Below are 17,122 nucleotides of genomic sequence, written 5' to 3'. Positions count from 1 at the left end.
AAGACTGTGTTCAAACCAATTTTAACTTATGGATCTGAGAGCTGGGTCAGAAGTAAAACACTTGACCAAAGACTAGAGACCGCAGATATGAGAGTCCTGAGAAAGATTAGAGGCGTGAACAGATGGCATCAATGGCAATATCATATTAAAAATGAGGATATTAGGAAAGAACTTGACATTGTCAGCATCCAGGAATGCGTTAGCAGAGCTAATCTCAGATGGTATGGTCACTTAAATAGAATGGGAGAGGAAAGATTAACAAAACAAGTGTTCTCTGCCAGGTTGGCAGGAAAACGACCCAGAGGAAGACCAAGATATAGGTGGATTGATACGGTACAAAGTGCCTTAGACGATAGAAATATAAGATCTGATAATGTTGGAGTCTTGACAAGTAACAGACTGATTTGGAGGAAAATTGTAGATAGGAAGTTAGTAATGATGTAATTTTTTCATGTAGTACTGTCATATCCTGTACACCCCTTGAGGGTACATGGCAGGAATTTGATGATGATGATGATGATGATAATTTAGTAATTCCAAAAATTACTAAATTCAATGGCTAATGTATTCCATGTTGAGCCAATCCAGATTTATGAGGCTTAATAAGTTGAAATATGGCTCTGGTATTCTGAAATACATTTTTGAACTGATCTTCCTGTTTCACCAAAGTAAGATAAGTTACACCAACATGAAACTAGATAGTAATAACAAACAGTTTGCCTTTAGGAAAAGATAGCAACTGATAAATTTGGCAATAGATTGCAAAAGTGCTGTGATCTAGAATTTCATTTGAATCTTTGCTGTATGTTCAGAAAGTATTTTTATATATTAGTATTATTTCCCAGGACCTCATGGAGTCTTTGACTCCATGAGGTCCTCTTATCTCTCACACACATATCTCATCATACCGTGTCTTACTCAAACTCCTTGCAGACACCACACTCTCAGGCAAGGCATTCCAATCATTCACAACTCTGCATGAAAAAAACCTGCCTCTCACTCCCCTACTCACACCCTCTTTATACAGTTTCCAGGGATGACCTCTGGTTCTCCCTGGATCTCTCACTATTCTCTGTAGAACTTCCCCTCCATTGATCTTATAACAATCCCTTACCAACTTGTAGGTCTCTATCATATCTCCCCTCTTCCTTCTCTTCACCAGACTCTGCAAATTACATCTTCTCAATCTTTCCTCATACTCAACATTCCAGAGATCAGAAACTACCTTAGTCAGTTGCCTTTGGACCCTTTCCAACATCTCTTCATCCTTCTGAAAACCCAGTGACCAAATCTGGGCACAATAGTCCATGTGTGGCCTAATCTGGGCACCAAATTGTGACCAAATCTGGGCACAATAGTCCATGTGTGGCCTAATCAAAGCCTTATACAATGGAACAAGAATCTCCCTACTTCTACATGTCAGTGTCCTCCACATCATTCCCAGAAGTCTTTGTGTTGCCTTCACAATTTTGGTGATGTGTCCCCTAAATTTTAGATCCTTATCCACTATCACCCCCAGATCTCTTATTTCCTCTATCTCCAACAATATATTCTCACCAAGCATAAATCCTGCATCCCATCTTTCTTTTCCAAATTTTAAAACCTTACATTTTGCAACATTGAACTTGCATCCCCATTTGCTTGCCCAATCACTCAATTTATTCAAGTTTTCTTGCAAGGCCACAACATCTTCACTACTCTTTATGGTTCGTCCCAACTTTGCATCATCTGCAAACAACTGAATATCTCCATCCAAATCTTCGCCAATGTCATTAATATACAAGTTAAATAGTAATGGCTCTAAAACAGATCCCTGAGGCACTCCACTAGTGACTTTCCTTTTCCTGGATATCGCTCCTCAATACACAACTTGTTGATACCTATCAGAGAGCCAGTCTCCAATCCAGTGTATAATTGGACTGGAGACCAATTATACATTTGTAATTATACAATGTTAATCTATTATCCAACCCAATCTGCTCTAGTTTGACTGTCAACTTATCATGAGGTACTCTATCAAAAGCCTTTGCAAAATTCAAGTATATTACTGTGTATTCTTCTCCTCTGTCCAAGGAAGCAGTCACTTTATTGTAATAAGTAGATTACTAAAACATGACCTCCCCTTAGCAAATCCATGCTGTCCATCAAAGATTATACCATTGTTGTCAACCCAACTCTGGATCCTAGTTCTCACAAGCTTCTCCAACAACTTAACCACAACACCTGACACACAGATAAGCCTATAGTTTGATGCTCGAGTTTGATCACCTCCTTTATGAAGTGGCACAATCTTGCCCTCCTTCCATTCTTTACGAACTTGACCAAGCGCAAGACTCGTATTAAAAAAATATGTCGAGGCAGGTGTCAACTCTCTGGCACATTCCTTCAGAATACGTGGTGATATATTATCAAGTCCCACAGCCTTATTTACATCTAGTTTACTCAACTCCCCAAACACCTCTTGCTCACTTACAGTCAGTCTCTCCTCCCCATCATCAACTGCTCTCAATCTCTCCATGAAGTCATATTTATGAACTGCTCATTATATCAAATAGGAATGCTGGGGATTTCTTTTGTGCTTAGTGAATGCTGGAAAAAAACTATCATTGATTTTCTGCATAATTTTTGAATTCTAATCTTTTAAGACTTTATTCATTTTGATTTCATGTATGAGATCTGCTTCTGAGAAGCAGATTTTATGAGGTTTTGGATATCAAAGATTTACATTTATGGCTATAGATCCGTGTGTTCAGGGGGCCAGTTTGCCTGCTTGCGGGATGAAAAACCCCAGAGTTTTTCATTCCGCAAGCAGGGGGATGATAAACCGGGGGAAAAAATCCTGCTGTCCATGCCCAAGACCGGCTAACTTGGCTATGGCTGAGGAAGATCCTTAAGCTCCTCACGTCTGCAACGGGAATTGAACCTAGGGCACTGCCTCCCCAGGCATATGGTTGCGAAGCACATAGCCACTAGGCTAACCGTGCGGACTATTCTAGACTGCAAACTCCAGAGTAAATAAATTTGTATACTAGGAATTACTGAGATAAAAAGCCAAAAAGGCTTCACTTCGGCAATGCAAAATTATACAAATTAAGTGGATATTGAATCCAACATTATTTAAGAGCCGAATATGGAAACTAAGAAACTAAGAGTTTCATGCTGAATATATAGAAACTATAAACGTTTTGGCAGATCCAAGTGTAAGCCAACACCTGGTTCAGGCTAGGGCAACTCATACGCCTGAACCAGATGTTAGCTTATGCTTGGATCTGCCAAAACATCTGGTTCAGGCGTATGAGTTGCCCTAGCCTGAACCAGGTGTTGGCTTACCCTTGGATCTGCCAAAACGTTTATAGTTTCTATATATTCAGCATGAAACTCTTAGTTTCTTAGTTTCCATATTCGGCTTTTAAATAATGTTGGATTCAATATCCACTTAATTTGTATAATTTTGTATCTCCGAAGTGAAGCCTTTTTGGTCTTTATCTCAGTAATTCTTGGTGCACCTTTTGGCAACTCGTATGGTAAAGAATAACTTCTGCATCACTTCAACCTCAGTATTTACATCTGGGTCTACCTACTCACTGATGAGACCTCAACAAAGGTCAAAACCAGTCAGGGTAGTGGTGATGAATGGCAATGCTGTAGCCCATCAAGTTTAACTGAGGTTTGGCTGTTGCTGTCACCCAGGTCCATGGTGGAGGTGATGGCAATACTGTAGCCTGTGAAGTTAACTGAGGCACGTCTGTTGCTGTTACCCCTTTAGATATGAGCAGCTCTGCTCAGTGGTGGGGTGAGCCTGCCACAGTGTTGTGCCAACCAGTTCTGAGAGTTCTTCTCAGTGGCAGGGTAAGCCTGTTACTGAGGGGGAACAATGCTCAGTGTTTGGAGTTTGACCTGTACTTGAACATTTGACAAAGGTCAAAACTGGTCTGGGTAGTGACCCTCCCTCCATAATGTATAGCATCATACATCTCCGTAAGGAGATGTGCTTTACATTATGGAAAATACTAAGGATAGTGATCAGAACTTACTCCACCTTTACTACGAGTTGCCCTAGCCTGAACCAGGTGTTGGCTTACGCTTGGATCTGCCGAAACTTTTATAGTTTCTATATATTTACGACGAAGCACTTAGAATTTAATTAGAGTTTCCATATTCGGCTTTGAAATAATGTTGGATTCAATATCCACTTAATTTGTATAATTTTGTATACCAGTATCCTAACTTCTGTTATAAGAGGAGGGGGGGGGGAACTCACATTCCTAGAATACCTTGATCAATGGTGAGATAGATTCTTGTACTGGATATCAGCAACACTCATGCAGACAGACATATTAATAGTAATTTGAATTACCACCAACCTTAATAAATAGCTTCCATGGTTGAATATATGACTTCTCAAATTAGAAGATTGTACTCAACTGTTCATATAATTCTGTTCCATTATTATTTTTAGTTTTATTTATAAACATCTTATTTATCTATTTCAGTATAAACAGCTCCCTAATTGTCATCTTTTCACATCACCATTACTTTGCCAGTGTTCCAAACTTCTTCTTATTGTGCTATCTTCTATCGAAGGTCAGCGACCATCTTGGCGAACAAACTGCGCTCTTGTGCTAATCTGAGCAGTTGTGCACTGCTCTTTCCTGTCCACGTCTTGATGTTGTCAAACCATGATATTCTTTTTCTTCCTCTAGTTCCTTTGCCATCAATTCTTCCTACCAAAATAGTTTGTAGAAGTTGGTATTTGCTGTTTCTCATGATGTGGCCAAGATATGTTTTTCGTTTCTTGATTATTTGTACAAGATGTTTAGCTTTGCCAATGGATTTTAAGACATCTTCATTGGTAATTTTTTCTGTCCATGATATCTTTAGCATTCTTCTGTATAGCCACATCTCAAAGGCTTCGATTTTCTTGATGGTTGTCGCCTTCAATGTCCATGTTTCAACTCCATAGAGCAGAATAGACCACACGTAACATTTCAGCATTCGGCATCTGACTTCTATGTTTAGGTCTTTATTGCAGAATAGTGTTCTCATTTTCATGAAGGACTGCCGTGCAACTTCGATCCTTGTCTTTATATCTATTTCTGGATTCCACCGTTCATTAAGCCAGCAACCAAGATATTTATATCTTGATCAATATTTTTCCCATTGAGTGTCAGTTTCATTGATGAGGCTGGATGTTTGTTGATGATCATGTATTTTGTCTTGTTGATGTTTATATTTATTCCCATTCTTTGGCTTTCTATGTATACTCTGTCAACGAGTTTTTGGAGATCCATAATGTTATCTGCAATTAGCACGGTGTCATCTGCATATCGTAGGTTGTTAACAATCTTTCCATTTATTGTGATTCCCTCTGGACATTCTTGCAATGCTTTTTTAAAGATTACCTCTGCATATATGTTGAACAGGAGTGGTGAGAGCACACATCCTTGTCTCACTCCTCTTTTGATGTTAATATCACTGGTGGTAATGTTGTCTAATTGAACGGTAGCTGACTGATTCCAATACAGATTTGTTATTAGTCTTATGTCTTGTTCGTCTAGCCTTATTTGTTGAAGGATTTCTATTAAGTTGGTGTGTCTGACTTTGTCGAATGCTTTTTCAAAATCTATGAAACACATAAAGACAGATTTCTGTTTTTCTATGCATTTTTGTATCAATATTTGGGTACAGAAAATGGCCTCTCTAGTACCAAAACCATTCCGAAAGCCAAATTGTGTTTCACTTAGAGTTTCTTCACTTTTTCTATAAATGCGATTCTGAATTACTTTCAAAAATATTTTTAATGTTTGGCTCATTAGACTAATAAGTCTGAAGTCACCACAGGAATTCGCTTTGGGTTTCTTTGGGATAGTGATAAATGTAGATTTGAGCCAATCTGATGGAAATTCATCACTTTCATATATTTTATTAAATAGCTTTTCAAGAAGTTTGATGTTATCTGGTTCTATTAATTTTAAAAATTCTGTTTGCACACCATCTGGTCCACTGGCTTTTCCTGTTTTACTTGTTCGTATAGCATTCTCTATTTCGCATTTCATGATTGCTGGTCCTTGAATGTTATCTTTTATATTTATGTCTAGTATGATTGAAAAGTTCTGTTACATATTTTATCCAAATCTGTGCTTTATTCTCTTCTTCTAGAACTATTTTCTCATTTTCGTCTCTTAGAGACACTATTTGCTTTTTCCTCAGTTTTCCAGAAATTTCGTTGATTTTCTTATACAGATTGAAATTATCATGTTTCTTCTGAAGCAGTTCAATTTCAGTACATAAATTTTTCATCCAATTTTCTTTGGCTTCTTTTATTTTTTTCTTGATGATGTTATGTGTTTCTATACCTGGCAAGGTCTTTGTTTTTGTACATTCTTATTGTATCAATAAGAGAAAGAATCTTATCTGTCATCCATTCCTGTTGTTTTATATTATTCACATAACCTACTTCTTCAATACTTGTTGTTACGATGGCATTCTTTAAGCTATTCCAAAAAGATTCCTCACTTTTATTTTCTTCTATGTTAATCTGTTGTAATCGCAGGTTAAGCTGTGTCTTGGCACTTTTATTTATGTTCGGGTCTTTCAGTTTTTCTACATCAATTTTCTTTTTCTTTTGTGATTTTTTAGCTGATTTTAATCTAAGACGTACTTCTGCAACTATAGGATTGTGGTCTGATGAGATATCTGCTCCAGGATAAGTCTTTGCACTCTTTATACTACTGTGGAATCTTTTATTTATCAGTATATAATCAATTTGATTTCTGACAATGTTATGTTGGTTATCTTGAGGCGATTTCCAAGTGTACAGTCTTCTGGGTGGAAGTTTAAACCAGGTATTTGCTATTATTAGATCTTTTTCCTGACAGAACTGGACTAGGCGATCTCCTCTGTCGTTTCTGGTGCCTAAGCCATGTTCGCCAACAATTTCTCCATCACCCCCTCTTCCCACTTTTGCATTGAAGTCACCCATCACTATGTTTATATCATGTTTCTTTGTTATGTTTTTAATCTCTTTTAGGTGTTCATAAAACTCTTCAACATCTTTTTCACTTTTGTCAGATGTGGGTGCATAAGCTTGGATGATATTTATGTTAACGGGGTTTCCCTTAAGTTGTAACAGCATTATCCTTTCAGAAAATGGAATCCAATTTATTACTGATTTATTGATTTCTTCATCTACTATTACAGCTACACCATGTCGATGTTTCTCATCATTCCCAGAGTAATACATTGTCGTATTATCTTGTTGACACTTTCCAGATCCTGGCCATCTTGTCTCGCAAATTCCCAAAATCCGGATGCCCAGCCTCTTCATTTCTCTTGTGGCATTTCTTAATTTGCCAGCTTCATACAGAGTTCTGACATTCCAAGTTGCAATTTTAAAAGTGGACACCATTTTGAGCTCGGAGATTCTTCGCACCCCTGTCCCATTTAAGGGACGCCGGGAACTTGGGGCCAATTGTAAGGGTTTGCTTGCCATGGTGGTTGTTCTGGAGATAAGGTAGAGCAGTAATTTCTCCGTTTGCTTTCTGCTCTGCAGTATTACAGACGTACACAATATAATCATATTGCCATCTGCAAATCTCTGATCACAAGCTTTTCCGTCATCATTTGGCTTCAACCTTGTGTCAGTACTGACAATGCTGCTTCCCAATGTCAGGGGCAGTAACCCCAGCAGGTGCTTATTTAATGGCGGCACTACTCGCCATGTCACAGAGTTGTTATTGGGCTTTGTGAGGTTTTAAGTGAAACAGAGTTGCCACTTCTGCTCCCCCACGCCCTGATAGCTCAGTCATTGTTGGTCCATGGCTGCTTATTCGCCAGATTGCTCTGCTTATATCGCAGCTAGCCTCCATATCTGAAGGCTGTTCCGCCACCTGGGGATGCACCCAGTAGTAGTCAGCTCTGCCCCGGGTTCCAAACTAGCAAAGTTTAATACTTATTGCTAATTGAAACAATACTTGTTTTGTTAACTGTTACATGTATAGCTGTTTTTCTGTATATAACTTATTTATGATGTCATTTTTTTTTTATGGTAAAAAGATTTTATTTATTATATAAGGTGATTCCACTCTTTTTTATCATAAATTTTAAAGGCATATTCTGTGTGTTAAAACTAGCAAGAAAGGTCCCAATAAACATGGATCCCAAGAAAATCTTGCATTCCTAAGAAAGCTTTTTAGCTGTAGCATGAACAGTGACAATGTACAAAGTAGACAGATGTAACTCAGTGAATCATGTGATTGCAAACAATCATGATCGCATATTGCATTTAGTCTAATATGTTTAACTTGAGCAAGTGGTAGTTGCTGGCTGTTTTGTTTTGTTTCTAAGTCATGCATTGCTATTTTGCAGTGAAAGGCAGGTTCATATTTACTGAATTCAGCTGATATGCACTTTTATTATGGATATGCCAATGCATATGAAGCACGCTTTTGCTTTATAAAGATACTTTCTTTTGGTATCTTTTTTTTGTCATAGAATTTCATGCTTTTAAGCTTTTACTCCTCTTTGAGCTCGGAAGAGTTTCTGCACCATGATTATGAAGGGGGAGGTCAAAGAACCACGAGGATACTGTGAAGACTGAAATAACATACTAGAATACTGTGAAAACATACTTTGCCAAGTAGCACAGGACTGTATGGAGAGTCCTGCATGAAAATTGTTTTTACAGCAGGTTCAAGCACTTTTACAGTATGTATTATAATTGTCAATTGGTATAATTTCTGCAACAGCGTATGCAGGATCTACAGTTTCTCTGATATGCTTTTCACAGATGAGGCGATGTTCACTTGGAGTATTTTCATTTATTGCAGCAATCACATGCAGTTATTCAGATCAAGACATCAGAGCAATTCTCTATCAATGTGTGGGCAGACATCTATGGAGAGAGAGAGATTAATAGGGGACATGTGTTTTGTCATAGAACCTTGGTACCATTTCTTCTTGTAACACCTGGTAGAATGGTAGAAAATATCTTCCATGATGAGTTCAATAATGTTCCCTTGGTTAGAGTAAAAACATGTGTTTCATGTTTTTACTCATAGGCTCCACTATACTTCAGTAATGAGGCCTTGAGATCTCAGATTTCCTGAAACATGACCTGGTTGAGATGGACCAATTAATAGCTGCATTGGTTGCCTGATCTAAATTCTATGGCTTTTGATTTGTGGGGCCATTTGAAATTATAGGTATATTCTCCCTCAGCAGGGAATGTTGAACGTGCATACATCAGTCAGGAACTTTTGAGTATGTGAGGCAGTAAATGGTGAGTTATCTCAATGGTTATGCCGTTTGGCAAGAGAGGTCAGTGTGAGCATCTGCTGTAAGGTACATTCATCCCACAGTTTCCTTTAGCAGTTATCAAGGATTTATGCTTATTTCTTGATATTTTGCCTTCTACCTGCATTGTCAAAATTCATGCTACCACTAAAAGGACTGCATCTCAGAAATGAAAGATTTCTGTACCGACATTTACTTAGATTTTTTGGTTTCATTTTATTTTGAGGTGTAGAGTACAGCTTTGTGAAATTACTGACAGATGCATGCATACACCAAATACCTCTAAGATTTATTTCCAGAAACTTCATTTTATTTAAATTGATTTCTGTCTAGGTGCTTCAATTGTGGTGTCTTTTCCACATTTCCTGTTTGCAGAGTCTTTATACCGGCAGCAGGTTACAGGAATGCAGCCTGATCCCCAAAAACACATATTCTTTATGGATCTAGAACCAGTATGTATTTAAATGTTTTTTTTTAAAATTAACATATTGTAGGATTTTTGATGTAATAATGAGAAGCATATTTTAATATAATTTAATATCTTCTTTTTTGCCTTACCTGCCAGACACAGTGGTCTGCTGTAGCCAAGTAACTTAGCTTTTTGAAACCTAATCAGTGTTATGATAAGGCACTAAATCCTGTTGACATAGTTTACTTCATTTACTGAACAAGAATGCATAGTTTTCTTAGTTCACCGACCAAGAATGCATGAATTGCATGCATTCTTAGTCAGTTTTTCTGTCTTGCAATGGAAAAAATTCCTGCAGTCTCCATATGAGACTCGCTAACTCTCCTTCAGTTCTAAAAGTTTGTAAAGGTTTTCATACTCCAAACAGGATATAAACCAAAGTCTTTCCAGCCAAGATTGCTAATATTGACTAAGGTATAGAGGCTCCCATACTTTTATATATATATTTATATATATATTTGACTATATTGATATGGAGTCCATCAAAGAAATGTATACACACTTTAACATCTATGAACTTTTTTTGAAGTTGGATCGAATTATGGTAGCAATGTGTAGTATGATGTACTCTCAAAAGATGTCGTTATCGCATGAATACTAGCATCAACACGTGACTGGTAGGACAGTCAAAACAAAATGACAGAGGCATGATTGTCGTTCGACAAATGCAAGACCATTTTAAAGTAGTATTTCAAATTTGAGAATGTTGTTGAAGTGGACAAGGCACTCAATTTACCAGGGCTCAATGTCTGGTGTGGACTGTCATCTAAGGATAGTGGTTAAATTCTAAACGAATAAGCTCTGGGCCCCTTAAAGTAAGAATCATAAATGTGAGGCTATTGCTAGATTGTGGCAATATTTTTTTTTTCATCATCATCATCAAATTCCTGCCATGTACCCTCAAGAGGTGTACAGGATAGGATAGTACTACATGAAAAAAATTACATCATTACTAACTTCCTATCTACAATTTTCCTCCAAATCAGTCTGTTACTTGTCAAGACTCCAACATTATCAGATCTTATATTTCTATTGTCTAAGGCACTTTGTACCGTATCAATCCACCTATATCTTGGTCTTCCTATGGGTCGTTCTGCTGCCAACTTGGCAGAGAACACTTGTTTTGCTAATCTTTCTTCGCCCATTCTGTTTAAGTGACCATACCACCTGAGATTAGCTCTGCTAACACATACCTGGATGCTGACAATGTCAAGTTCTTTCCTAATATCCTCGTTTTTAATATGATATTGCCATTGATGCCATCTGTTCACGCCTATAATCTTTCTCAGGACTCTCATACCTGTGGTCTCTAGTCTTTGGTCAACTGTTTTACTTCTGACCCAGCTCTCAGATCCATAAGTTAAAACTGGTTTGAACTCTGTCTTGTATACAGCTAATTTAGTTTTCCGACTAATTTCTCTCTTTTTCCATATGAATTTATTCAATTGACTTCCCACCATACCATCTTCGCTGATTCTGTTGTCTATTTCTATATTTAATTTACCATCTTCAGTAAAAATCATGCCTAAGTAGCTCAAATGTTTTACTTGTTCCACAGGTTCCCCACTGACAACACAGTTGACATTTTCAATGATTCTGCCTATTTTCATTGTCTTTATTATTGCTGACCTTCATACCATATCTATTACAACAGCTATTCAATTTAGTCAGAGAATCTTGCAGACTTGTAGCAGATTTATTTAGAAGTATAACATCATCCGCATAAAGCAAACAGCTGACATTAACATCTCCAATTTTGATATCATGTTTAATACCACTTTCCTTCATAATGTGATCCATATAGATAATGAATAACAGAGAGGATAATGTACATCCTTGTCTCACACCAGATTTAACATTAAACCATCTTCCTGTACTTCCTTCAATTCTAACTGCTGACTTACAACTCAAATAAAGACTAAGTATTTCATGATATAATGCCCCATTGACACCATATAACTGTAGCGTATTGAATAGCTTCTCTCTTGGCACCTTGTCATATGCCATTTCCAAATCGACAAAACTTAAATACAGATATTTGTTATATTCCCATGCTTTCTCCACTAATTGTCGTAAAGGGAAGATCTGATCCTGACGGCCTCTATTTTGCCTGAATCCAGCTTGTTCTTCACCAAGCTTTTCTTCCACAATTCTTCTCAACTGTTTCTCAAGTATACTTGCATAGATCTTGCCAGGAACGCTCAATTGGGAAATACTTCTGTAATTCTCACATTCAGTTTTATTTCCCTTTTTATATATGGGTACTATTAGAGCTCTACTCCAATCATCGGGAATTTGTTCCTCTGTCCAGGCTTTCTGAACTATCCAGTGCAGCCACTGTAAGACTTTTATACCACCATACTTCAGCATTTTTGGTCGAATATCATCTACTCCTGCTGTCTTTCCATATTTCAAGCCTTTGATGGCTTTTTCTATTTCAAGTATGGATATGTATTCCTGACTGCATGCCTGGTCAGTGTTTTTTTACCACTGTGCTGTCATCACTGCTTGTTTCATTTAGCAGTTTTTCAAAGTAATTACTCCATACTTCAAGGATATCTTTTTCTCCCTTTTTCATGTCACCTTTATTATCTCTAACTCCTTTTACAGTACTCTTTCCTCAATTCCTAAGCTTCCTCAACAACCTCCAGAATATTTTGCCACCTTCGTGATATTTATTTTCTATATTCTTGCCAAAGCCCTCCCATAACTTTTGTTTAGCTAGTTTTTAGCTTTCTTACATTTGTCTCTGTATTCTCTAAGAGCACAAGCTGACTTATTTGCCAGGAACTTTTGATATGCTTTCTTCTTTTCCTTCACTGCCTCTTTAACTTCCTGTGTTCACCAGGGAGTTCTGATTTTTTTTTATCCTTGCAGACAACCGCACCACATTTCTCTCTGGCAGAATCGATCAATATTTTCTTCAGAGTTTGCCACTGAATCTCCAAGTTTTGATTCCTGTTTTCAAACTCTTCCATTTTTTCTTCAATAATCGTTGTGTATTGTAGTCTACAGTTCACATCTGAGAGCTGCTCAGCTTTTATTCGCTTTAAAACTTTCTTATCATTCTTTTCAATATGAAATTCAATTTTATCCTGCTCAAGACTAAATAGTAATCACTTCCAATTTCAAATTCTCTGTACACTCTGGTGTCCTGCACCAGGGAGAAAACATCACTATCAACAATAACATAGTCAATAAGACTTCTTATTCCTTGCCTCTTCTCTTCATGTGAATTTGTGTACATTTATATGTTGGAACCTGGTGTTAGTAATAACCAGGCCATGCCCTGAGCAGAAATCCAACAGATATTTGCCATTATTAGCTTTGCTATTTTCTCCAAATTTTCCCAAAATATTTTTGTATGTCTCACAATCATATCCTACTCTACTATTTAGATCCCCAACAACCGCCAACTTTTCCTTTTTCATTGTGTCAGTTGCTTTTACTAAAGCATCAAAAAATTTCTCCACTTCTACCTTAGTAGAACCTTCTGTGGGACCATAGGCACAAATAAGTCTCATTGTACAGTTCCCCATTCTCATATTTGCCCACATCACTCTACTTGAGACTGACTGCCATTCAAGAAGATTAGTCTTGTATTTTGTGTTGAATACTATGGTTACTCCTTCTTTTGCTTGATTGTCATTGCATGAATATAACATTTTGTATTTGTTGCTCAGAAAGATCTCGCCAGTTTTTGTCTTTTTCGTTTCAGTCAACCCTATTATGTTGATCTGGTACTTATCTAATTCCTTCGCTAGCTCCATTTCTTTGCCATTTAAGCTTCTTATGTTGATAGTACCGATATTTAACCCTGGTGATGTTGAGTTGGGGTGTTTTTTCAGATTTGTTCCAGTAGCTGACTTTTCACTGTTCACCCTGGTTCCTTGGTGAAAACAACGGGAGCCTTGTGTAACCGGGTGATGTCCCAGCCGGCATGAAATTTTGTCATGTTGTACCATTATTTTGTATATTGGTTTAAGCCAATAAGAATACAATTTGGACGGCTAAATCCCAAATTGCCAGCCCATCCTCGTTTGTTCAGTATCCAGGTAGATGCCCAACAGGATGCACCACGAGAAGGTGAGGATTGGACATTCGGTCAGAAGCCCTGGTCGTTTTCCACATTCCTTTAAAAGATATGTGGAAGTCTCCTCTGAGTTATACAGCTTTGACCCTTAAGCACCACCTTATTGAAACTGTTTCGTTTGTTTTGCAATATGATTTACTATCTCAGTGCATGTCTCATTACTACGTAAAGCACACACCCACATCTACTCCACAGCCCATTAATAATCTGAAGATCAATTAATTTTGAATGATCTACAAAAAAAGACAAATTATGCTTTGCAATATGATACACAGTGTGAGAAACACACAACACATGATTTCGTGAGCTAAAGAGTTCTGTTCTTAAATGTGTCGCAGTGAATTCTCTCTTTTACATCTAATAATTGCTTCTGCACTTTTTTGAGATTTGGTATCTCTATGTTCATAAATTTTCTTTCTGAGTTGCTTTTGTTGGCATTGATTAGACCCTTCCACTTTAATATGTATTAATCCATTTATTGAATAATATATGCACGTAAACACAAGAAAGATATTTAATTAACCAAATATTTCGGTCTGGAAATAGCAGATCATCCTCGGTGGTATTACAAGAACAGTTTTGAAAAATACAAGCTAGAATACTAACAATAGATCATTAAAAAATAGAACATGCCGCCTGATGTTATATCACTAAGTATGAAACGGAATATTTTGAAGTAGAGACTTGATTGGAAAAAATAAAATAAATAAATAAAATAAAATAATGAGTAATCTTGATTAGACTTTCCCAGATTTTTGATATAGATATACAGTCATTACGATTCGGGTTGGGATGATGGAGCAAGGCCTCCACACTTTCCTTGAACAAACATTCAAACCTATAACGGGATCTATGCAAGAGGCGAGTCCCGGACCAAAAGATGCTATGGTCAGTTTCAATCCCATGTTGAGCCAATCCAGACTTTTCTGGTTTGTTGTGAAGAATGGAGGATTGATGTTCTTGGATTCTTTTTTCAAGAGAACGTCCAGTCTGTCCAAAATAGGAGAGATCACAGTTGCAAGGAATTTGATAAACTCCAAGAAGAGAGAAAGTTGAGCGTTTCGTCTTTAGGAGAAGGAAAATGAGAAGACAATTTGTTAATAGGTGAATAAGTAGCTGTTAAATCATATTTTTTTAAAATTCTTGCGATAGGTTCTGAAATACCGGAGATATAAGGAATAGGCACTCAACGTATTAACACTTTGTTGTTTTGTGGAGGATTATAAGAATTGAGAAGACGTTGAGTACTTTTTTCAGAAAAGCCATAGAGTTTCATGTGTTGTTGGATAGTAGAAAGTTCTTTCTGTAGATAATCAAAAGTAGAACAATTAGTTTTGGCTCTTCTGATGAGGCATTTTATAATTCCTGTTTTTTGATATGGATGATGGGCTGATTCTTTAAGAATATAACGACCTGTGAACGTTGGTTTCCTGTATACTGTAGTTGTAAGAATATTTGAAGGTGATCGGATGAGGAGAACATCTAAAAAGGATAACTGGTTGTTTTCTTCTATTTCCATAGTAAACTTTATATGATGCAAGGAATTGATACTATTTATTAACATGGCCGTTCCTTTTACTTGGCTGTAAAATTTATTTTGACATACAAAATATCCAGAATGTATTACGAAATCGAATAGTTTTATAATGTCTTCAGGAAAGATGTCAGCAAGTAATTTTAAAGTTAACTTGAGAGCTACATTGGTACATAACGATTCTATATCAAAGCTAACCATAAGATCTGTAGGTTGTAATGAGAAAATTTAGAAAAAGTCCTCTTCTCATCTGTTTTCTCTCAACCATCCATTTGGGTAAGATATATAGATGAAATCTTTACTATTTGGCCACACAGCAAAAACTCTTTACCTTCTTTTTTAAACAGTATCAATTCCTTGCATCATCGTATAAAGTTTACTATGGAAATAGAAGAAAACAACCAGTTATGTATTTTAGACGTTCTCCTCATCTGGTCGCCTTCAAATACTCTTACAACTACAATATACAGGAAACCAACGTTCACAGTCGTTATATTCTTAAACAATCAGCCCATCATCCATGTCAAAAAACAGGAATTATAAAATGCCTCATCAGAAGAGCCAAAACTAATCGAACCTATCACAAGAATTTTAAAGAAATATGATTTAACAGCTACTTATTCACCTATTAACAAATTGTCTTCTCATTTTCCTTCTCCTAAAGACAAACGCTCAACTTTATCTCTTCCTGGAGCTTATCAAATTCCTTGCAACTGTGATCTCTCCTATTTTGGACAGACTGGACGTTCTCTTGAAAAAAAGAATCCAAGAACATCAATCCCCCATTCTTCACAACAAACCTGAAAATTCTGGATTGGTTCAGGACTCGCCTCTTGCATAGATCCCATTATAGGTTTGAACGTTTGTTGAAGGAAAGCGTGGAGGCCTTGCTCCATCGTCCCAACCTGAATCGTAATGGCTGTATATCTATATCAAAAATCTGGGAAAGTCTAATCAAGATTACTCATTAATTTTTTATTTTTTTATTTTATTTTATTTTTTTTTTCAATCATGTCTCTACTTCAAAATATTCCATTTCATACTTAGTGATATAACATCGCGCAGCATGTTCTATTTTTTAACGATTTATTGTTAGTATTCTAGCTTGTATTTTTTAAAACTGTTCTTGTAATTCCACTGAGGAATTACAAGAACAGTTTTAAACGTCTGCTATTTCCAGACCGAAATATTTGGTTAATTAAATATCTTTCTTGTGTTTACGTGCATATATTATTCAGTCTTATGTCACAAGTATCCTTAAAACAGCAAATCCATTTATTTTTATTATAATTTGTGACACCGCCAAGGAGTCCAAAGATTCATTGTGGGAGGACACCCACTTAATCCACTCTGATGCTAAGTAAATACCCTGATGTGAAGAATCTGTGCCTAGAATCTGTACCTCTGCACATGTTATTCACCCCAGACTTCCATCCTTGCAAAATAGCCAATTGTATTTACCTTTGAGTAAGTCAGCAAGTCGGCAAATCTTTCCTTTTGTTTAACGTATATTAATATTATTGCATTGCAACTGATGGGAATCCTATGTTTCTGTGGATTCATTAGACTTCTTTCTCTTCAGAAACTACATGCAAACTATCATTACAAACTCATTTTGTATTATCACTGTCATCAGAGCTATTTTTCCATTTAAAGAAGGTACAAATGTACTTATTGGTAGTTGAAATAATAGGCCTACATAAAACAAAAATATTACATGATTTTCTTTGTG

The 17,122-nt window shown here is 36.7% G+C and overlaps 1 protein-coding gene across 1 annotated transcript in view; it reads left to right on the top strand.

The window, feature by feature from the left end:
• Positions 1 to 17,122, top strand: part of LOC150100010 (scavenger receptor class B member 1-like) — a 135,795-nt gene that overhangs the window by 97,171 nt on the left and 21,502 nt on the right. The window contains exon 9 of the mRNA XM_090402579.1: positions 9,628 to 9,746. Within this exon, the coding sequence (XP_090258705.1) occupies positions 9,628 to 9,746 (119 nt within the window). The remainder of the gene's footprint in view (positions 1 to 9,627; positions 9,747 to 17,122) is intronic.

The sequence above is a fragment of the Typopeltis vanoorti genome, chromosome 13 (assembly GCF_054136105.1).
Source record: "Typopeltis vanoorti isolate ZY-2024b chromosome 13, IOZ_Tvanoo_1.0, whole genome shotgun sequence".
Lineage (NCBI taxonomy): Eukaryota > Metazoa > Arthropoda > Arachnida > Uropygi > Thelyphonidae > Typopeltis > Typopeltis vanoorti.
Note: the sequence above shows the minus strand (reverse complement) of the source record. Positions and strands in the feature narration are given on the sequence as shown.